At 47.4% G+C, this 24,316-nt stretch overlaps 1 protein-coding gene across 1 annotated transcript in view; it reads right to left on the minus strand.

Annotated features, from left to right (window-relative positions):
- CSMD2 (CUB and Sushi multiple domains 2) overlaps positions 1-24,316 on the minus strand; it is a 616,901-nt gene that overhangs the window by 217,029 nt on the left and 375,556 nt on the right. The window contains exons 15-19 of the mRNA XM_018046480.1: positions 22,965-23,159; positions 10,713-10,851; positions 9,608-9,795; positions 8,530-8,718; positions 8,218-8,334 (exon numbers count right to left, since the gene is read on the minus strand). Of these exons, the coding sequence (XP_017901969.1) occupies positions 8,218-8,334; positions 8,530-8,718; positions 9,608-9,795; positions 10,713-10,851; positions 22,965-23,159 (828 nt within the window). The remainder of the gene's footprint in view (positions 1-8,217; positions 8,335-8,529; positions 8,719-9,607; positions 9,796-10,712; positions 10,852-22,964; positions 23,160-24,316) is intronic.

Genomic DNA, 24,316 nt, shown 5'->3' on the forward strand with positions numbered 1-24,316 from the left:
GGCACGTGTGCCTTCAGGAATCCCATACTCCTGACACGTAAACACGTGTGCATACGAGAAGACCATTTTCCTTCTGCAGAGCTTGGCAAGAGGCTTGCTGGAACAGAGGGCTGCGTGGAGGCCAGGTCAGACACAGTAACAGGCGGAAACAGAGCTGAATTAAGCACTGTGCTTTCTGTTTTTCGAGCGTGCAAATACAACACCCTCAAAGGAGGAAACACTTGGCAGGCATCCTAAGGATCAGTAAACAGTGGAGATGAAACCTCTGGCTTTCCCAGCTGTGTTGACCGCTCGGGGCTCCTTCGGCCATTGTGTGAAAATGAAGACATTGTCACAGAAATAGAGAGGCAGTGTTGGAGTCTGACTCCAGATTTGGTGTGACAGATGCAGAGTGAAACGAGGACTCCACTGGAGTGAAGCGTGCAGAATCGTGTGAATCTCTCACTGGAGCCGAGAGAGCAGGGTGCTGGGAGAGGAGCGGGTCTGGAGGAAGGCGGCCCCGGACCCAGAGCTCATCTACCGGTGGAAAGGTCTGGGCTGCAAAAATATGTGCCGATTAATGTAGCCTGATGTTTTAAAAAGCAGTCTAATTTGCAAGTGTGAGATAATTATAATTTTCCAATTTGAAGATATGTGTATATATACATACACAGGGAGTCTCAGTACTTTTTAGTATATTCTGTACTTTTCCTTTGGAGAAGGAAACGGCACCCCACTCCAGTATTCTTGCTCGGAGAATCCCATGGACGGAGGAGCCTGGTAGGCTGCAGTCCACGGGGTCGCAAAGAGTCGGACACGACTGAGCGACTTCATTTTTAGACCTCATTTATAAGATTTGTCATCCTAATTAATTTATCAATAATAATAAAAAAGCAGAGACATCACTTTGCCAACAAAGGGTGCAGACAAAGCTATGGTTTTTCCACTAATCATGTATAGATGTGAGAGTTGGACCATGAAGAAGGCTGAATACCAAAGAATTGATGCTTTCAAACTGTGGTGCTGGAGAAGATTCTTGAGAGTCCCTTGGAGAGCAAGGACATCAAATCAGTTGATGCTAAAGGAAATCAACCCTGAATATTCATTGGAAGGACTGATGCTGAAGCTGAAGCTCCAATACCTTGGCCACCTGATGCAAACAGCTGACTCACTGGAAAAGACCCTGTTGCTGGGAAAGATTGAGGGCAGGAGGAGAAGGGGCAACAGAGGATGAGATGGTTGGATGGCATCACCAACTCAATGGACATGGGCTTGAGCAACTCTGGGAGATGGTGAAGGACAGCAAAGCCTGGTATGCTGCAGTCCAAGGAGTCATGAAGAGCCAGACATGATTTAGTGACTGAACAACAATGAAGATTTGAAAAAAGAAGGGTCTGGGCCAACATCGCTCTGTACCTGCAGTTCAGTTTAGTCGCTCAGTACCTTTACGTGACATTCAGTCCCTGGAGAGAGGAGCCCTTGGGGCAGCACGTTCAAAGCCCGCAGCACAGTGCCCAGCACACAGGAGGCATCCTCTGTGCTCAGTTCATCTGACTTCCAGATAGTCTTGTGGGCTTAAAGCTGTCAGTCCCGGGGTCTTAGCGAGGACATGTTATCTGGACTCCGGAACTGGCTCTTCCTTTGGGCCGGGCATGTGGCAAGTTGAACAATCCTGACTTTCACTGAGTTTTGAGTTCCCCAGTTGTACTTTTACTGGTGGGGAGCAATCAAGTGTCAGCAGCCTCACAGTTCTGTTAACTGGAGATACTGTTACAAGCAGAGCCTGAGGGGTGCCTGCCCTCTGGGAAGGGTCTAAGTTCAGTTTACTTCGATTCATAGAGCTATTTCTTGAGTTTCTTCTGGGCCAGCATCAAGCCAGCAGTGGGGAAAACAAGGCAGACATGTCTCTGGAAGAGCTGAGTCAGTCCGGGAGATGGATGATGGAGATGCGAGTTCGCTACAGGCGGAGTGAAGACTGACGGAAAGGGAAGGATCACGTGGTGGCCCGTGGGAGGGAGCACCCCCCCAGACCCAGGGCTGAGGGCAGGGGGTCTGGAAGGCTCCTGAGAAGGATGAAGGAGCTGGCCATACGAGGGGAATGCTGGAGATGGTGCGGGGAGAGGAAGTGTTACAGAAGAAAAGTGCCCCATTGTGCAAAGTCTAGAATGGCGTCCCCCAATCTTTTTGGCACCAGGAACTGGTTTTGTGGTAGAAAATTTTCCCACAGACCAGTGTAGGGATAGTTTGAGGCTGTTTCCAGTGCATTACATTTATTGTACATTTTATTTCTATTATTATTTTATCAGCTTCACCTCAGAGCATCAGGCATTAGATCCTGGAGCTTGGGGACCCCTGTTCTAGAGGGCAATGAAAGCCTAGGTACTGAAGGAAGTTCCATGTAGCTAGATCTTAACTCTTTAGAGGGCTCACAAGGAGGCTGAGAAAGGTACAACCAGGGCCATAAGGGGCACACTAGCTATTTCACCATTTGGGGCTCAATGCTAAGGGCTTGGTGATGCTTTCCATGGTTCTAAGGAAGAAGTGACCTGGTTATACGCTAGCGACCTCCTGATGATCCCAGCTAATTCCTGTTCACCCTTGGAGACAGGCCTAAGTCTCCACTCAGGACTCCTGCCTAACCCCTGGGCGAGCCTCGACGCTTTTCTACCTCTGCCTGCTCTGTGCCAGCTTTGGGCACGATCTATTGAGAGGTCTCTCAGGCTGGATCTCTGCCTCTAAACCACAAGGTGGGCAATGCCACAGGGCTCACTCCACTGTGTCTGTCTAGGACCCACAGTGAGTGCATTCGTTAAAAATTTGTTGAACTGTGTTGACTTCTAAGCAAAAACACACACAGAGGCATGGATGGACCTAGAGTCTGTCACACAGAGTGAAGTAAGTCAGAAAAAGAAAAACAATTATTGTGAATTAATGCATATGTGTGGTATCTAGAAAAACGGTACTGATGGGCCTATTTCCAGGGCAGGACTAGAGATGCAGACGTGGAGAATGGGCGTGTGGCCACAGAGAGGGACGGGGCAGGTGGGACGGACTGGGAGCTTAGGATCGACACATATACACCACCACGTGCAAAACAGAGAGCTAGTGGGAAGCTGCTGCACAGCGCAGGGAGCTCAGCTCAGCGCTCTGTGATGGCCTAGAGGGGTGGGTCGGGGAGCGCCAGGGAGATCTAAGAGGGCAGGAATGTATGTGCACATATAATTGATTCAATTCATTGTACAGCAGAAACTAACACACAGTGTAAAGCAATTATATTCCAATAAAAATAATTGTTACAAAAAAGAAAGGTGGAGTGGAACATATACCCCTATAACTAGAGACATCAGATGCAGAGAGAATCAGGACTACAGGGGGTCGCTCCTCTAGGGATCACGGGGGGGACTGCCATTCTCTCTCTCGATGCCTCAGAGTAGCTTCTGGCTCTGACAGTGGTTAATTCTGACCCAGGCATGGTGGAGACAGCTCTGCAGGATGAACAAGGACACTGCCTCCACCATCCCTCTTCTCCTTGGGAACAACACCCTGGAGAGAAGGGGCCAGCCCCATCTCGCCCTGACTGCTGGGGGGTCCTGTCTTGGCCAAGAAGCCCCAGGCCATCTTAATCCTGGCTACATTAGGCCTACTGAAAAATGAAGTTGCTCAGTTGTGTCTGACTATTTGTGACCCCATGGACTGTAGCCTGCTAGGCTCCTCCATCCATGGGATTTTCTAGGCAAGAATACTGGAGTGGTTTGCCATTTGCTTCTCCAGGGAATCTTCCTGACCCAGGGATTGAACCCAAGTCTCCCACACTGCAGGCAGACTTTACTGTCAGCAAAGTGAAAGTTGCTCAGTCATGTCAGATTCTCTGCGACCCCAAGCACTATACAGTCCATGGAATTTTCCAGGCCAGAATACTGGAGTGGGCAGCCTTTCCCTTCTCCAGGGGGATCTTCCCGACCCAGGAATCAAACTGGGATCTCCTGCATTGCAGGTGGATTCTTTACCAACTGAGGTAAGGCAGCAAAGTGGTTAAATAGATCCGGTGGGATTATATGTGACTTTTCTTTTAAAGATTTTTCTTTTGATGTGCACCATTTTTCTAACATTCACTTAATTTGCTACAATGTTGCTTCTGTTCTATGCTTTGGTCTTTTTGGCCACCAGGCATGTGGAATCTTAGCTTCCTTACCAGGGATTGAACTCATGCTCCCTGCATTGGAAGGCAAAATCTTAACCATTAGACTATCTAGGAAGTCCTCCCCTTTTATTTAAGATTTTTTTTTTTTGATGTGGACCATTTTTATACTTAGTGACTATTTTTAAAAAATTTTCTTTTTAAATACCAATAGTATAGTTTACATGGGATATATATTTATTGTTCAAAATTAGTAAAAGGTCAAAAGATGAAAATAAGAGTCAACTAGTATTAACCTTTGGGGGTATAGCTTTTCAGGCTATTTTTTCTCGGTACATATCCTTGGTAATTTTTAAAAACTAAATATATTATTTTGGCAAACTTCTTTATTTAGTCAATAATGTATTACAGCCACTTGTAAAAAATTTTTAAATATTCTTTCACACCATTCCTTTAGCTGCATGGTAAGTTTTCATTATTTGGCTATACCATACACTGACTTAATGTGTCCTTACTGATGAATATCTGAGTAGTTGCTAGTTTTTCTTTTTCTTTTTTTAAAATGAATAAAGTATTTTAGGGGATATCTTGGAGAAGGCAATGGCACCCCACTCCAGTCCTCTTGCCTGGAAAATCCCATGGATGGAGGAGCCTGGTAGGCTGTGGTCCATAGGGTCACGAAGAGTCTGACAGGACTGAGTGACTTCACTTTCACTTTTCACTTTCATGCATTGAAGAAGGAAATGGCAACCCACTCCAGTGTTCTTGCCTGGAGAATCCCAGGGACGTGGGAGCCTGGTGGGCTGCCGTCTATGGGGTCGCACAGAGTCAGACACGACTGAAGCGACTTAGCAGCAGCAGCAGCAGGGACATCTTTGTAGCTAAATCTTGATATAAAGTTTATTTATTTTCTTGAGATAAATTCCAAGAAGTAGAACTGCTGGGTCCAGAGCACATACATTCTTCAGGCTTTTGATTCACTGCTTAATCATCCTCTGGGAAGTTTGAATAGTTTCACACAACATCGGCATCAAAGAATAGCATGCCTGTCTCCACATGGTCCCCACACTGTTATGATATTCTCTGCTGACTTGAAAAGAGACATGGCATTTTGTTACTGGGTGAAGATGCACTTTTAAAATTGTTAGTGGGGTTGAGGTCTTTCCATTCGTATTTCTTCTGTTATGAAGTGCTAGTTGATAGCTTTGCTATATCAATAACCTCAGATAGGCAGATGACACTACCCTTATGGCAGAAAGCAAAGAGGGACTAAAGAGCCTCTTGATGAAGGTGAAAGAGGAGAGCGAAAAAGCTGGCTTAAAACTCAACATTCCAAAAACGAAGGCATCCAGTCCCATCACTTCATGGCAAATAGATGGGGAAACAATGGAAACAGTGACAGACTTTATTTTCTTGGGCTCCAAAATTGCTGTGTATGGTAACTGCAGCCATGGAATTATAAGATGCGTGCTCCTTGGAAGAAAGGCTATGACAAACCTGGACAGCAGATTAAAAAGCAGAGACGTCACTTTGCCAACAAAGGTCCATATAGTTAAACTTATGGTTTTTCCAGCAGTCATGTATGGAAGTGAGAGTTGGGCCATAAAGAAGGCTGAGAGCCAAAGAATTGATACTTTTGAACTGCGGTGTTGGAGTAGACTCTTGAGAGTCCCTTGAACAGCAAAGAGATGAAACCAATCAATCCTAAAGGAAATCAACCATGACTATTCACTGGAAGGACTGATGCTTAAGCTGAAGCTCTAATACTTTGGCCACCTGATGCGAAGAGCTGACTCATTTGAAAAGACTCTGATGCTGGGAAAGATTGAGGGCAGGAGGAGAAAGGGATGACAGAGGATGAGATGGTTGCATGGTATCACCAACTCAATGGACATGAGCTTGAGTAAACTCTGGGAGATGGTGAAGGACAGGGAAGCCTAGCATGCTGCAGTCCATGGCGTCACGAAGAGTTGGACATGACTGAGCAACTGAACAACAACAACCCAGACCTGTAGATCAGGTGTATTTCTTTCTTAAAAATTTTAAGGGCTCTTTTTATATCAGGCTAGCAGAGAAGGCAATGGCACCCCATGCCAGTACTCTTGCCTGGAAAATCCCATGGACGGAGGAGCCTGGTAGGCTGCAGTCCATGGGATCGCTAAGAGTTGGACACAACTGAGTGACTTCACTTTCACTTTTCACTCTCATGCATTGGAGAAGGAAATGGCAACCCACTCCAGTGTTCTTGCCTGGAGAATCCCAGGGACAGGGGAGCCTGTGGGCTGCCGTCTATGGGGTCGCACAGAGTCGGACACGACTGAAGCGACTTAGCAGCAGCAGTAGCAGTGGTCCTTAGATGATTGCATAGATTACAAATATTTTTGTTCATTAACTATTTAAATATTTTATATGAATATTTTAAATATTTATACACTTATCTTTTTAAAAAAAAAAACCCTAAATCCATTTAAAGTATTATTTAATCAAACATAACAGTCTATGCCTTTAAGGAGTCTACTCTTGCTGCTGTTCTTCAAGTATGTCCCACCTGAGGTTAGACTTTCATATCCTTCTGTTACTAGAATTTGTGGTTAAATGTGTGAAGTATGATTTGGTTTTTTCTTGTTTCCAAATGGTTAAGCCCACGGTTTCAAAACCATTTATTAAAAAATCCATCCTCTCTTTAATGGATTGGAAATGACACATTAATCATACACTAAAAACTGTCTCTCTCTCACACACACACATTCACACATGCACACACTTACTCTCTCACACACACATGCACAAACACAGGGGAATCTATTCTGGATCTTTATTCTCCCCCACTGATTTGTGTGTCCGTTCCTATATTTATACTACATCATTAAAAGTATTTGAGCCCATAATAACATTTTAATATCTGGAACAGTTACTCTTCCTTTTAAGTTTTTTCTTGACTCTTCTACACTTAATTCTTCTAGATCAGAGGTTCTTATTTAAGGGCACGTATCACAGTTAGCAGTGAAGTGTCCTGCCTGGTTTCCACCTCCAAAGTAGAAAATCTAAACCTCTAGCGTAGGGTCTAACATTGGAGTAGTTGCCAAACTGCAGAGAACCTTGGCTCATGAACTTCAGAGGAAGCTTCTGCAGGTAGAAGTCATATCTGCCTGATTAGTGTATATTCCTAGCCCCAGCATCTACTACACAGGGGGCATTCAATAAATATTTGCTGAATAGAGACTGGCATAATGTGTCTCCCAGCCAAGGAACACTATGGACTGCTGGCAGTCACCAGATACTAGAAGAGAAGCAGGGGACAGTTTCTCACTTAAAGGCTCCAGAAGGAACCAGCTCCTTGATTTTGGATTTCTGGATTTCTGAACTGTGCAAAGAATAAATTTCTGTTGTTTTAAGCCTGCCTCCCCCCAGCAAAACCAAAACAAAAAATATTTGCTGAATAAAAGAGTATATTAATTGATGTTTATTTATAGCCAGCATCTTACTTTGAACTTGGGTTCCCAAGGGTCATTTATGTCAGGGAAGGTAGAGCAAGAGGCCTGACTGGTGAAAAACATACATAAAGACACTCATCTGAGGAACACTGTGAGTTCTGTGAGAGGAAGATGGCTCCAGACAGTATCTGAAGATTGGGTGTGAGGGGCAGGGAGCAGAAGCAGCCTACGTTCCATCAGCAGTCGGTATAAAGAACTCAGTCTCAGGTTAGCAGGAGGGGTCAGGCCGATCAGAAAACGAGAACAGGTAGCCCTCTGCTGAGTGGGCTGACCCCCTCTCTACCACCGGGGGTGTTTACTCAGAAGGTGTGCTGCCATCTTGTAATATAGAGAAGATTCCCTCATTAAGTAGGTTTTGAGAGCTGGTATTCTCTAAGATCTCTTGCAGAATGGAGATTTTTAGGTTTGAAAAATATTTGCTAGAGGATGAGTTCTGTGATTCGAAGAGATAGGAATGTTCTGAGAGTTTTCTGGTTGGTGAGAAAAATCCAGACTAAGCCCAGAGGTCACTGCAGAGGGGGAGCCTCGTGGAGGCCGTCGGATGCGGGGACCGTAGGGCCCTGGCCACGTCGCATCCCAGTGCCTGCCATGGGCCTAAACACTCACCCTTGCCATGTGATGTTTCAATAATCCAGGTGCAGTTCAAGTTGTTGGGGTAGAAGTCCGGGAACCCTGGTGACAAGATGGTCCCACTGGAGCCTTGAATGAAGCCACCACAGAGAGCTGGAGAGGAGGGAGAGAGGACCCTGAAAGACTGAGGTGGCCCCGGGAGCTTCCCCCAGAATCCCCCTAGGATCCTAGCCCCCCTCTTGTTCAAACCTCCCACTCCTCACTGACAGAGGGTCTTGGAGTCCGTGTCTGGGTTTTCACGGCAGAATAGGCGCCTCTACTTTAGCGCCCCCTCCTGGTGAGGCTCACCTTCACAGCTGGGCAGGGCCCGGCTCCACTGGAAGTTGGGCTCACACTCCAGGGGCTCGCCGTCGCTCAGTGTGTAGCCCGAGTCGCAGCTGAAGGTCACCAGGGCACCCACGTAGAAGTCGTTCCCATGACGTTGCCCGTTGACGGGGATCCCTGGGTCCAGACAGTGGTCTGACTGCAGTGTGATAGCTGGAAAAGAGAGCCCACGGCTGGAACAGACAGTTCCCTGCAACCACAGGGGGACCCCAGTGACTCACAAAGGAAGGGAGAGAGTCCTAGCTGAGAGAAGGCTGGAGCTGTCATCCGCCCCCTCCGCAAATGTGGCTGTCGGTACTGGGTGAGGGTATCTGAAGACCCATCTGTCAGGGACAACCAGTTGGCTGCAATGATTCATTTGCTCATCATCCATTCAGTAAACATCAGCGGAGAGACACACATGGCTTGGACACCATGCTAAGGGTTACAGATAGGATCACCGGTAAGAAAACAACCCTCCTCCTGGTGCTCTCGGCCATAACTTTCTGCAGTGGTCTGCAAAGAACTCAATCAACAGTCTCTTTCAGAATGGATATGTGTATATGTATGGCTGAGTCCCTTTGCTGTTCACCTGAGACTATCGCAACATTGTTAATAGGCTACATCCCCATGCAAAAGAAAAAAGTTTTAAAAAATATAATAAAATTGACTTTGTCTGATATTAATGTGGATATATCAGCTTTATCTTGACCAAAAAAAAAAAAAAAATCTTTCAATTGAGGCACCAGCGATGAACGCAGGCGATGGGAGAGGGTGACGGAGAGTGAGATGACATCTCACTTCAACATCACCATCCGTCAAGCACTCTGTTCCCGGGGTGCCCAGCAGGCTGGTGCCCAGTCATCTGCACACAGAAGGAGACCTTTCATTCTTTCTGACATTGAGCTCTGAGAGATGCTGAGAGCAAGGAGGACCTCCTGAGGAGCACAGCCTAACTGAGAACTGCCCTGGGGACATGGCAGAGTGGGTCCTCCTGCCGGAGCTCAGCCCTGAGTCCTCCCCAGCACCCAGCTGGCCCCATCACTGCCGCCCTGAGACTCACTCTCATAGCGGAGCTGGAAGCCGATGTCCGAGTGGCTCTTGTCGGTGGAGAAGAGGAGGTAGAGGTGGTTGCTGGTGCTGATGAGGAACTGGGGGACCTGGGTGCCGTGGTAAACCCCAATCAAGGGCGCCGAGTACGTCCTTCCATCTCGCACTTCCAGGGTGTCGTAGTTGACCTCGGTTTTAAATCTGCCGAAGATGGAGACGAAGACTTCTTCAGAAACCCAAGGCTCATTAATTTGCAAATGACAAGAGGCCCTGCTTGACCCAGGGCATCAGAACAACTGGGTTTTGGCAGGTTGGGCTATCTTAATATAATCTGAACACTTTCACTGGAGATGCGGGAGAACCCTCCCTACTGTGTTGAACCTTCCTCCTTCTTCTCCTGTGGTTGGACGCAGCTCTCCCAATCTTCTCTGCTGCCTGGGCAGTGACCCATCTTCAGAGCTAGAGGCACAGTGCCTTGGCTCAGGGAGTCAGAATGTTCCAGGCCAGGGGTCAGCCAGCTACAGCCCCAGGGCCAAATCTGGTCTAGAGTCTGTTTTTGTATGGCCTAAGGGCCAAGAATGGGTTTTGCATTTATAAAGGCTTTTTTTTTTTTTTTTTTTTTTTTTAGAGCAAAGACTATGCAACAGATATCTGCAAGTGTCCCATACAATCTAAAGTATTTCCTGTGTGGCCCTTCACAGTAAAGTTTGCAACTGCTCTTCTGGGCCATGGAAGCTTTGTCTAGAAGAAGTTCACACTCATACTTGGGTGGCTGCTTTCCCCACCAGAGGGACACAACCAGGCTGGGAGTAGAAGTGGGCCACATGAGCAGGATTTGGGTCAGAGGTGAGGAAGATCACCTTCCCACACCGAAAATGTCAGGGTAATGGTCCTCAGATGCTAACAGTCCCCTAAACAGCACAAACCCCACTTCTGAACCAAGGCCAAGAGCAAAGCCAGTGCAGCCTGTCCCTGCCCAGAGCATCTGCTCCAGTGCCCTCTGACCTTGTTGACCTTGCAGCATCGGTGCTGGTCCCCCACCCATCCCAGCTTCCTGGCCACCCCACAGCAGAGCTATCACCCCTCACCCCCACCGCCCAGGCTGTGGTTACAGGCACCTGTCGAAGGTGATTTTGATGGGGTAGCCTGGCTGGGCTTCGATCACCCAGGCACAGCTCAGGGCATCCTTGTAGAAGCCAGGCCAGCCAGGAGACAGGATGGTGCCACTGGGTGAAGTCAGATGACCGCCGCAGGGAGCTGGGGAAGAAGGGAGACAGGCGGTTTTCTTGGGGGAACAAGGAATAAAGAAAAGTCTCTCTATAAAATGTGTCTGCCAGCAAGTATTTTTTTTTCATTAATGGAGAATTACATAAACCATCTAAACTGTGAGTTCTGTCTTTTGGGACTTTTATGGAAATGTCCAGTTACATCACTTGGAATTTTATGAAGGGCTGGAGGGGAGGAATGAAAAGAATCCTTTAAACAAAGTCCTCTGCCATTCTAGAAGGGTTGAAGTACAGCTAATATTGGGTCATACTGGTTCTTTCTTTGTTCTTCACTCAATTATCAGGCCTCTGACAGAGGCCTGAGCCTGGCTCCCGCCCTGCACACACAGCGCTGGCCCTGGACCGTGGTCGGAGTCCCAGGCTCAGCTCAGAGCCTCACACAGTCCACTCCACCGTGAGTTCCCCAAGGGCGGGGGCCGTGTTATTTGTCTTGAACAACTCGGAGTCCCCAGCCCCTAGCCTCGTGCTTGGAAGATGGGTGTAACACTGAGTGACCGCTGCTTGAATGAATAAATGAGTGGATGGAAGCATGCTCCATCCAGGAGCATGTAAACCATGCAGGTAAACCACAGGCCCACAGGGTCCAGGCACACGTCACAGCTGGCTCTGAGCTTGCAAACCTGTTATCTCAGCCCCCAGTCTCTCTCCATCCGTCTTCCCACTCTCTCCCACCTTTCCCATCACTCCTGCCTTTTCCCGCCATCAGACCCTTGGCCCTGAGATGGTGATTAGAGCTAGTCCAGGGCTCCACCTTCAGGCCACATGGTTGGACGTCATGGTCCACCCTTTGGGTTAGGCAAGGTCACGCGACCGCCCTGACCAATCAATCAAGGGCAGAAATGATGTGTGTCATGTCCATGTGGGAACATGAAGAGCCAGCGTGGGATGTGCAGCTGGTGACTGTGAAAGTGAGGGTCTAGACGGAAGTGACCTTGAGGAGTAGAGCCCCATGACCCCATTACACATGTAGCCTGCGTAGCCTGTCTTTAAGCCACTGAGATTCTGGGTTTATCTGGTAGCACAGTCTAACATCAACCACCCTGATAAGACACCTCCCTCCCTGGGACCGATGATGAGGGTGTTGGTCATGACCAGCCCCAAAGCCGCTCCCACTGCCACCATTGTGGCCACAGACTGAGTGTTACACGCTGAGCTTCAGGCTATGTCCACTCTTCACAAACACAAACACTTCTCTCTATCTTACAGCAAAGAAAGCAGAGCCTTAAGGAGATTGAGTAACTAGGCTTTGCTAACTAACTAAGATTAGCAAGTAGCAGAGCTTGGATTCAGACCTAGGAAGACAGCATAAATCCAGAGACTTTACCCTAAACCACCTCCTCATTTTAAAAGAAACTCTGCTTTCTTAGGCTCCCCTTACCATGGTGCTACCAGCTGCCAAAATGTGCTGAACAAGACTGGAAAGGAAAGGGAATAAAGAGCTACACAACACTCCTATCTTTGCAAGTTTTTGCAGATTTCCCCAAGTAGTCAAGACTCATAAAATAATAGCCAAATGTACCACAGCTTTCCTCTCTCAGTTCTAGAACCCTTCGGAGAAATTTAAAATAACCATCAGGCATTCTTCATAGTAAATTACAGTAGAAAGTTCACTTAACAAAGAAGATAAAGAAGAAGAAGAATTATGAGGTTAATAGTAGACAACTCACACTGCTGATTTAGGATACTAACTGCTTTTACGTGTATTATCTTATTTAAATGTGCACACCATTCATGAAATCACCCCCATTTTACAGAGGAAAAACTGAGGCTAAGAGAGTAGATTAAGAGCTAACAGAGTTACAGCAGGAAAGTGAAAGTCGCTCAGCAGTCATGTCCGACTCTTTGCAACCTCATGGACTATAGCCTGCCAGGCTCCTTTGTCCATGGAATTCTCCAGGCCGAAATACTGAAGTGGGTAGCTGTTTCCTTCTCCAGGGGATCTTCCCAACCCAGGAATCGAACCCAGGTCTCCCACATGGCAGGCAGATTCTTTACCAACTGAGCCACCAGTTAACTTCAAATTTTCTGTCTCCAAATTCCCCTGCAGCGCACAACAGCACGACAGCCACAGCCAACTGGTATGAGCTCCCTGGAATTGAGTTTACTATGTGTTGGGCTTAATGTGGATTATCCTCCTGACAACTGCAACACTAAAAGGTAGATAAAACCATTATTATCCTGATTTTATAGGCAGGGATTATTATCCCATTACCAGGCAGTTGAGGCTTGGAGAAAACAAGAAATTACACAGCACTTCTATCAAACACTGAAAGAACAAATTGCCCATAGGTATTATTATTTCCTGGGTAACCCGTTTTCAAAACCCATCCATTCATGTTGCTGAAATGACTGTGTTGTCCTCTGCTTTCCCAATGGACTTGTGAGACCCCTTGGAGGAGGGGAGGGGCCTGCCTCCTGCTATATGCCTGGGTCCCCAGGCAGGTAATGAGTCTCAGGAGAGAGCGGGGACTCCCTCTTGGCTTCCATTCATCACAGGCCCAGCCTCTTTGGTGGCTGGACTGTGACGTCCTCACTTGCTTTGCGGGAGGCCAGAGATCACAGAGCCACTATTGCCTGCCAGGGCCACTCTCGATTCAGTGGTACACATCATCAGAGCCCAACCTCCACTCGCCAGAGAGGGAAGCTCAAGCCTTTTCTTTGATGGTCACTATTTTGTTCTCTTTCTCTGCTATACTGTTTTATTACTTTGGCTAAGACCTCTCTTCTCTGCTTTAGGTGCTTGGCAAGCAATCTCTCCATTCATTCGTCTTTCATTCTCTCTAGTTCATCTTCATATCCCAAGGTGGCAGTTGCTAGGCAGGGAGAGGGAGGGGAGCATTCCTAAGTACAGTGTCTCTTTAACATTTCAGAAGATTTAAACCTCGCTCTTACCAAGAAAATACAAATCAAAACTACACTGAGAAATTATTTCTCATCCCTCAAGTAGGGAAAAGGCAAGGTCTGACAACACATGAAGCTGAGGGAAAGCAGGAATTCTAGTGCTCTGCAGCTAGACACGCAAAAGAGCACAAAATAGGCAGGGAAATTTGGTAGCATCTAGCAAAATTCAGTCTTTTATTCTCTCACCTAGCAACTCGACTTCTAGAACTCTATCTCAGAAATGTGTGTGTGTGTGTTAGCTTCTCAGTCAAGTCTGAATCTTTGCGACTCCACGGATTGTAGCCTGCCAGGCTCCTCCATCTACGGGATTTTCCAGGCCAGAATACTGGAGTGGATTGCCATTTCCTTCTCTAGGGGATCTTCTCGACTCAGGGATCGAACCTGGGTCTCCTACATTACAGGCAGACTCTTTCCTGTCTGAGCCAACCATCCTAAAGATACACTGGCAAAAATATGAAAGGACATATATATGCACCAGGCTATGTAAGGCAGCACTATTTATAACAGCCAAAGAATGGAAACAAGCCCAAATGTTCAGTGATAGGGAGCTGACTGAATGAACTGGAGTAATCAACAAAAATGGACTATTTATGCAGTTATGAGACAAGAATGAGGAATATTATATGTAACATCATGGAGTAGGCCCCAGGATATTTTATTAAGTGAATAAAAGCAAGATACAGTGGTAAAAGCAAGGGTAAAGTATGATTCCATTGGCCTAAGAATAGGGTAGGAGACACACGCGCATTTACTCACATTAATGGTCAATGAAAGTGCAAAACCCAAAGACAAAAGATGACCTATGGATGGAGGGAGGGGGTTGGGGTAGAAAGGAAAGGGATTGAAGCTGGACTTTCTTAGAATATGCCTCCTTGTAGAGGTTTCGCTTTGGAACTATGTCAATATTTTACATAAGTAAAAGACGACATATGTGGAATCTGGACAAATGGTACCGATGAACCTGTTTGCAGGACAGATAGAATAAAGATGCAGATGTAGAGAACAGATTGTGGATGGGGGGTAGGAAGGGGAGGGGATGATTTGTGAGATAGAAACTGACATATATGCACTATCAGGTATAAAATAGTGGGAACCAGCAGTATAGCGCAGAGAGCTCAGCTTGGGGCTCTGTGGTGACCTAGGTGGGTGGGATGGGGGTTGGTAGGAGGAGGACTCAAGAAGGAGGGGATATAGATATGTATACATACAACTGATTCACTTCTTTGTACAGCAGGAACTAACACAACATTGGAAAGCAACTATACCACAATAAAAAGATTTAAATTTGATAAGCAATTTGTCAAAACTTAACAGCAGTGTACAGTGAATGAATAGAATACTGTATCAGTTGGTAGCATAATTATACATAAAGAAACTAAAGAGATTTTTAAAACACAGTAATTTGATAGTCTATCCCTAGTAGGATGTAGAGACAAGAAGAATTGGAAGGAAAAGCACAAAAACAATTTTCAATAATCATACAGCGGTCTGCGGCACTGGTATCACAATTCTGAGACTCGGGTGTATATCAGGGGATGGGAAGCTATATTGGTGTTGGGAACTTGGATTACCAGCAAGAATGAACGTAGACACAGCTATGATATCAAGGAAGTTCAATGAAAAAGAAAAATGCACTTACATTTGAAATGAAATGAACCCATGATGCATTTTAGTGTTTAAAAAATATTTCTTAGCTCTGTTTGTTGAAAAGGCTTAGAAACAAGGACCTACTCAATGGTAATAAGCACTGCCAGTGCCCAGATTCTAACCAGGGCTCCTTGGGGAAATAGCTGATTGTAGGTCAGGGACAGAAAATGTACAAGATGAGTATGGGCCAATTTCAAAATGTTCCCTCTGGCCAACGGGACGATTTGAGTGTTGAGCAGAGTGGATTTAAATGCACACAGTACATTTAAATCCTTTGGATTGCAATGATATTAAATTTTTTTCAACTTAGGAAGATGCTAGAGTCAACCCATTAAGATGAAAAGTGGTAAATAAAGGAAAATAATTAAGTATTTCTCCTGTCTTTCCTTTATCAACTATACCTCAGGGTAACCAAATAGTTGTTGGGGGCAAGTTTTCTGTAAGTGTTTCTGCATATAACAGAAGAGATAAAATGCTACTATTTTGTAATCTCTAGGCTATGATCGTTGATGTCTCCTATTAATAATATCACCCAAAGAGTAACAACTAGACATTACATGCCTCTGATGGAGGCGCAGAGCTCTGCTTATAAAACATTTTGGCCAAAAACCAGAACCTGAATCTGATTAGGCTTCTAGATCTTACTGCCAACTAAAGGAAATGTAAGAGAGAGAGAGAGGATCGTGTTAAACAGTCTCCTAGGGACATAATCACCAGAATTCAGACTGCAGGAGACTCCTCAGGGTAAACAACCTGCCTTCCTCAACAAAAATACCACAAGGGAGTGGGGCTGCCCCCTACAGAGGACTCGAGGCACATCAGCCAATGGTAACGCATAAACCTCACCAGGGTTCTGACTTAAAATGCTGTGAAAGAAAGTTTAGCTACAGAATCAAGGAAACTTGATTGTATTAAATAACTAGCTCCATAATGTTAAAGATAATCGTATTGAAGTTCTGTTTTAGTGTTATTTTCATCTATTAGAGATACACACTAAAGTGTTGATTACATATTATGCCTGAAATTTGCTTCACAATAATCCCAGAGGAGGGTAATGGAGAGAGATGCTGGTAACGCTGGGGTATGAATGAAATGAAATAGGCCATGAGTTTATAATTGCTGCAGCTGGGTTATGGGCACATGGGGTTCACTATATTACTCTCTGTGTTTGAAATTTTCCATTAAAAATGTTAGGCTGATGACTTCCCTGATTTCCCAATGGTAAGGAATCCTCTGTGCAATGAGGGGACATAGGTTTGATCCCTGGCTGGGGAACTAAGATCCCACATGTTACATAGCAGTGAAACCCAGACACTGTAGCCACCAAGCCTGAGCACCACAACCAGAGAGTCTGTGTGCCTCATTGAAAAGATCCTGTATGATGCAACCAAGATCCTGCGTGCTGTAACTAAGATTCAACGCAGCCAAATAAACAAATAAAATAAAACTTAAAAAGAAAGAAGATAGCCCTTCTTCCTTTTAACAAAATGTTAGGCTGAAAAGATACGCACACAGGTACACACACATGCATACAAGGAAAAGACAAAAAAAAGAGAAGAGGAAAGGGTTCCGCCTTGAACAGGGAGAAGGATTCAGCAATAAGAGGGACCCAGTGCCTTACCCCAGTGCCCAGTACAGAGTAGGTGCTCAATACATTCTTGATGGAAGGAATAAAATACTGCATTAGGACCCTGCAAAGTCACAGGTTGAAATCTTAGCTCCCATGTGACCGGTTTTGGAGATGGGACTTGAAGGACACAATGACGGTGAAATGAGCGCACAAGGCTGGGCCCTGATCCAAAAGGACTGCTGTCCTTAGAAGGAGAAGGGAAGGAGTGCATGCACACAGAGAAAAAGGGCGCGTGAGGACAGAGCACGACGGCGGCCATCCGCCAGCTAAGGGGAGAGGAGCCGGGAGGGAGCGGCCAGCCCTGCTGGCACCTTGGTCTTGGACTTCCAGCAGCCAGAACCGTGAGAAAGCACATTTCTGTTGTTTACATCACCTGGCTTGTGGTATGTTGCTATGGCAGCACGAGATGGCTAACACGCTGGGCTTCCGACGAGGGGCTGGGGTCCCCTGGGAGGGAGGCCCCACCTCTCCTGACCTCAGATGCTCCGGGGAGAAGAGCACCTGGGACGGGGATGGAGTAGAGGGACCCCAGAAACTCGGGCTCACTGAGCCCTCACAGGGCGCCAGCCGCCAAGCGATGTGCGGTCTGCTCTTCCTGGGTGTTCACCCTCACAGCAGAGTTTAGGGTGGGTGCTGGTCTCAGCCTCATTTCCAAGTTGAGGAAATGGGAACAGAGGGCTTAGGTTAGTCTAGAAACACACAGCAGAATAGTGGCAGAGCCAGGATTTAAACTTGGGAAGTCTGGTTGGGTCTCCTTGCTGGACTCGCAAGGAGATCCGACCAGTCCATTCTAAAGGAGACCAGTCCTGGGTGTTCATTGGAAGGACTGATGCTGAGGCTGAAACTCCAATACTTTGGCCACCTCATGAGAAGAGTTGACTCATTGGAAAAGACCCTTATGCTGGGAGGGATTGGGGGCAGGAGGAGAAGGGGATGACAGAGGATGAGATGGCTGGATGGCATCACCGACTCAATGCACATGAGTTTGGGTGAACTCCAGGAGTTGGTGATGGACAGGGAGGCCTGGCGTGCTGCAATTCATGGGGTCGCAAAGAGTCGGACATGACTGAGCGGCTGAACTGAACTGAACTGAACTGAGTCTGGCTCCAGAGCCCGCGTTTCTAACCACTGAGGGCGGACTCGAGAATGCCGACCCTGAGCACTGCCCTCACAGGGCTCTCTGTGTGACTCTCTGGAAGCCGTGGAAGCCTTTTCCTCGATTCCCTCCAACCCTGCCTCCCCATGGCCCCTGAATCCCTCACCACTCATCCTCCACCATTCTGTGGTCAAACAAAAGGAGAGCGAACTCTGGAGTCAGACTGCATTTGGTGGTTCAAAGCCATCACTCTGGTATCAAAATATCTGGACTGGGATTCCCATCCTCCCGTTCACTGAGCTGTGTGGCCTTGGGCAAGTTCCGCGCCCACTCTGTGCTTCAGTTTGCTCAGTTGTGAAGTAAGGATCCTAACAGTGCCTCCCCCGTGGTTGTCAGGAGGATGTAACAGAACAGTGTTTGTAGAACACCTGGCCTAGTATTTAGCACATAATAACTGCTCAATTATTACTAGCTGGGCGATCTCAGGCAAGTCAGCTCACCTTGCTGCTGTGCAGATTCCTCATGCATAGAGAATGATAATCTTTCTCAACAAGAGTGGTGAGAAGATTTAATGAAACATTGTTAGAAACTCAGTCACTACCCTCCTTCCTTAGAGGCCCAGATGACTTACCACCATCACTTAGTTCCCTCTTGTGGGAGTGGGGAGAACAGATTTTTCTTTTTTTTTATAAGAAATTTTTTTTAAAGTATGAAATGAACACATGAATTTTACATACAGATAGGAAAAAAAAAAACGTAGACGTGTCTACACAAAACTAATAGGCCATTTTGCTCGGGGATGTGGGCCTAGGAAATGAATATTTCCACTTTAACTTTATTGCACTCGTGTAGCATTTAAATTTTTTACAACCATCAAGTATGAGTTTAAACACGAAAATACATACTTACTGCAGATAATTTATCTCCTTTTCCCCCGTGCATGTCTTTTAAACAGCATATTTTTGAAAACCCAGTTTGAGAGTCTTCGTCTTCTAATAGGGAGTTTAATTGCCTTTATTATCGTAACGGATAGGTTTGTCCTGCTGCTGCCATCTTTTATGCTGTCAGCTTACAACGCTTCCGTGTGTCTTGCTTTCTTTGTCTTTGCGATAGGCAATATGTTTCCTTTTGTTTTAATTTTCTACTGGGATATGGAAAGTAGAAAAGCTGCTTTTCATCCTGTTTGTAGACGCTTTTAAGTCTTTTACAAACAAGTTTGAAATCACATTCTCTCTAGTCATATAATTCAAGAAAGATACAGTAACGGGGTAGCCAAGAACCTGGATTTGGATTCTGGTTCTCTCACTTACAAGCTGGAAGGACCCTGGGCAAGTGACTTAGCTTCTTTGTGCTTTAATGGGACAATTACAACACCTACTTCCTAGACTGGTACATGACCAATATGAGGTGACACCTCTAAACACCTATCATAGTGCTGTAAGAATCGGTCCCTGCTTAAAAGAGAGAGGGAGAGATGAGTGTGCGGGTGAGAACCAGATGTTTCTCTGTGGCTGCTTCACTACTTGGAAGTCTTTCCTAGGAAATTTCTGATTTTAAACACACGGATCCCGTATGTCCTCTGTTCTGTAGATCAAGGGTCAGCAAATTATAGCCCAGGGACCAAAGCCGACCCCTTCACTTCTGTTTTGTCAAAGCTGCTTTCCCATAATGATGGCAGAGTTGAGCTGAGACCTTAGGGCCCTCAAAGCTGAAAACACTTCCTAGCTGGCCCTTTAAGAAAAAGTTTGCCGACTGACTTCTGCTTTATATCAGCCAGATGATCATCCTTCTTTCTAAATTTAGGAGAAGAAGCCATTTTCTCCCTTGTCCTATTACAGCCTCTCGAAAGCTAAGAGGCTCTTGGCATATATTAAAAGACTTTTAAAAAGACCATTAGCTTCCACGTTTAATTGTCCACAAGGTGGGGATACTTAATCAAAAACAAAGCTAGAAAAAACGGAAAGACAAAGATGCTGGTTACAAAGCAGGGTTCTCCCAAGACTCAGCACAGGAGGGAAAAGTGCCAAGGAGGGCCAGATTCCAGGGGCTTCTTACCCGGTGTGCTCCACGGTTTCAAGTCCAGACCTGGCCAACCTAGGTGGTGTCCGGCTCTCACCCTGGCCCTCTGATCTGCTGCTCCCCAGGTCCCCGAAACCATGGTGGCATCAAATGCCCATAATTCTAGGAAGACTGAGCAGACTCTCCCTGGTGCCAAGTCAGCCTCTTTCCACCAGAATGCCCCTTATTTCTGGTTGCCCACTGTCCCCAACCCTAAGCGTTTCCCTCCCCAGGGACAGAATGAACAAGACAACTGTAATTTCAAAATTAAGACTCTGCCTGTGAAACAGTAATCCGCTTCAAGGTCCATGAATGAAGGCCGAGTTCTCTTGGGCATTCACCCATGGTCTGGAGTAGCTCACTGCTCTGGCACAACTGTGGTCTAGGAGCAGCTGATTCAGGAGAGTGAGTGGTGGAGAGAAGGCTGCCTCTCAGGGGTGTCAGCCCCACTGGGACTGAGCCCCCCCAGGCTCAGGGGTACTGGAGTCTGGGCTTCTGCCCCAGAACTCCCACAGTCTTGGTGGGGAAAGAGGACCAAGCCCCAGGGAACCGGTAAAGAAAATGTAGCCATGGTGAGGCCCAGTGTCTGATAGAGTTCTCTGCCGCTGGTTAAAGAGGAACAAGGGAACCAGGAGAGAAGAGAGACCAGGTGAACAGGAGACAGCAGGGAAGATGTCCTGGGCGAGACGGACCGGAGGAAAATTCAAGAGAGGAGGTTGAGGAGCACAATGGAGAATGAGGAGCCTAGCCTAAAGGGAAGGCAAGACCCCAGACCAACAAGCCCCCAGACCCTGGACTCTGTCTTGTTCCCAAAGACCATCATCAGACACTTGGGTTTATCCCCCTGCTGCCAGGGAGGGAGTTACCCAACCCATCAGGTCCACAGCTGGGCGGGGGCGAAGACAGGAGTTTCATGCTTCTCTGACACCAAAGCTTATGCTGTTTCCAAAAGAGCTCACTCGCTGGGTAAAATGGCAGAGGGGGCGTTGTGGACGGGGCTGGGGGGCTGTGAGGGCAGGACGGCACCTGTCTGCATCATGAGCGGGACAGGCACCTGGAAGGAGGAACCCACCACATGCTCCCCAAAGTGGACTGCTATTCTGCTGGGCCTGGTGAAGAAATGGTTAATATCAGGTGAAAATCATGCTCGCTGCCAACACTGACGGAGCACTGCCTCTCCGCTCATGACCACCCTGGGAGGGGGCTCCCCTTCTTAACTGCACTTTACAGATGGAGCAATTGAGGCACGGAGAAGTCAAGTCACTTGCCCCCCGGGGTGACTCAGTGGGTAAGTTTCAGGGAGAAGATACAAGGCAGTCTGATGAGAGTCAGGGCTCTGGAGGCCATTAGGGAGGCTCTAGTCTAGTTAAAAGGTCATTCATTCATTCAGTGATTCATCAGCCAGTGTTGACTGAGCACCTAGCGGGTGTCAGACCATAATAAGCCAGCTGTGGGGCTACAAGGCCGAGGAAGGTTCCCTAACCTCAGGGAGCTTACCAGCCAGCAGGAGCATGGCCAACACTTACACTAGCAGCTCAGCCTATGCTGGGAACTACACTTTACATGTGCATCTTACTATCTCCCCACTTTTTTTTCCAGCTGAAAATAAACAACAGAGATTCAGAGGGAAAAGGCAGCTTGCCATGGTTCCAGCGCAGGTCCTTCTGACCTGAAGGCCCCACCTTGATGCCAGACCCTCTGTCACAGGCTCTGTGCTCTTGGGCGTCTCCCTGCCCCCTGCCTGTCAGCTCTGGGGCTATGCTCCCTTTAAGGCACACCCCATTCTTTGGGCTCCCGACCTTCCCTCTTGCTGGCTGGGGTGCTCAGAGTTGGGTCTGGGGACTGGGTATGGAGAGGTCCCTTAGGTCTCACCCTCTGTCCATCATGTGAGATGAGAGGAGGCAGCTTTCTGGCTCCCAGAAGGAAGGGGCCACAGCCCTTGCCTCCTCCTTGGACACCATCACTGCCTTCAAGGACTCTGTGGGAGACGCACTTTTCATCCGCTGTTCACAAGTATTTATCAAGGGCCTGTTCTGTGCCAGGTATTGTGCTTGGTGCACAAGTCAAGAAGCTTTATTCATGTGTTCCATGACTGAAGCTGGGTAGACCAGATGGCTGGTCTCTGAAATGGAGTCAAAACCTGTCTGCGTGGCAAGGCAGGACTGAGGACACACCACCACAATCCTGTGCCTGCTTCAAGCTGTGTTTTCTTTCTTTCTTTTTTTTTTTTTTCTGGCTGGCCTGCCCCTAGCCTCTTGGAGATTGACTACAAAGATGTCAAGGCAGTGTTTAACAGGGGCACCAAGGCCAAGCCTGGGAGACGTCCTAGGGAATTGAGGGAAACTAGCGTGTGGAGACGGAAAGAGTGGCAGGCATTTTGAAAGACACGCAGACTCACAGCACTGCCAGGCTGCTTCAGGCTGGTGGCGCTCCCTGGGCGGGAGCTGCGAGCAGGGCTCCTAACCACTGTGCTATTGAGAGCATTCCCAGTTGAAAGAAGAGGTGTTTTTTGATGCCTGACAGTCTAGATCCAGCGTTTCTCCAGTTTAATCTCTGGTTATAACTCAATTTTCGGTGCAATGTTGTTCTAGAAAGACTCGGCCAATCCAGGGTGAGGGTGAGAGGTTGGTCCCCAGTCCCGGGAGAGGAGGACCCCCGGGTTTCGGGTTGCTCGGTCCCCCGCCCCCGCGCCCCGTCAGCGTCTCCGGCTCCAGCTCCGCCCCCTGCCCCCCTCCTGCCCGCAGGCACGCACCTTCGCACCGTAGCACCGCGCTGTTCCAGACCACACTGCCCTCCTTCAGGACACAGGTGATGGTCTCCGAGCCCTGAGTCCCGAGGAAGCCTTCATCGCAGAGGAAAGAGATGGAACTGCCCAGCTGGAGGCTGTCACCGAACCGCTTGCCATTCACTGGGACGCCAGGATCAGGGCACTCATTGTGTCGGAAGGCTGTGCGGAGGAAGGTCAAGGATGTGATTAGACAGAGCTGGTGTGCAGATGGACTCCCAACCAAAAGAAGCTTCATTATGAAGGTCAACCCTAGACTTGCCCCGCTTCCCCAAGAGACTGGCATGCTGGGGGGAGAGCTGTCTGCCTAGACCACACTGGGCGTAAAGCAGGTCTTGTTGAACTTGATGTCCTTCCTTCCTGAGCATCTAGTCCAACTTCATTCTAAAGCACACTTATAGGTCAGGAAGCGGGCTGTTTGTCCTGTCAGTTCATCAATATCAAATATCGATTCCGTGAAATAGGTATTATTACCCCATTTTACAGATGAAGAAACTGAGGCTCAACATGGTAAAGGAGTACATCTGTGTCCTCAATGTTGAATCCATTCTATGTGTCCCTAACTTCAGACAGTTAGGGGATCACTTATGTTGCAGGTAAGCTGGACTATAAATCCTGTGACAGTAATAGATATCGAGTACCATAAAGCACGTGCCCTGGGGTCAACGCTGTCTGAAGCCATTCCCTTCACTTTCTTGCCTCAGGCCACCTCTCACTCCACCCACGTGGTTGATCATACAGTTGGCGGGTGGAGAGGAAAGAGAACGCTTGTGGGGTTAATCAAGTTCTGCCTCTTATTAGTTACATGGTTCCGGGCAACTGATATCATCTTTCTGAGCTTCTGTTTCCTGACCTATAAAATAGAGATCATCCTTCACTGGTCGGGTCATTCTGAGATAGCAGGAACGTGAAAGTTGGTTTGCATTCACAAGTGGAGAATGCTGGGTGCAGCACGTGACAGGTGGTGAGTCCTCTTAAGTCTGGGTTCCCTTCTTTCTTCCTGTTCCCCACCTTCCTCCATCAGGGGTGCCCAGTTCTCACAGTCAAGTCTGAGGCTACACCCTATTTGCATCCTGGCTGTTTTAAGGACAGTGGCTTACCAGTGAAGACCAGGCTCCACAGCTGCCTGGGCATGGGCCGTTTTAAAGAACTCAGTGTGGAGCCCTCTGAGATTCCCTAGTGACTGAAACACCTGCACAGTCAGAAACAGGAGTAGCCACGGAAGCTGTCAGATCATCTAGCTGGAGGCAGACCTGGCAATCCTTCCTACAGAGGCTGGGCTGCAGGAGCATCTGACATGGAGATGACCATGAGATCCC

This window comes from Capra hircus, chromosome 3, assembly GCF_001704415.2.
Source record: "Capra hircus breed San Clemente chromosome 3, ASM170441v1, whole genome shotgun sequence".
NCBI classification, from domain to species: Eukaryota; Metazoa; Chordata; class Mammalia; order Artiodactyla; family Bovidae; genus Capra; species Capra hircus.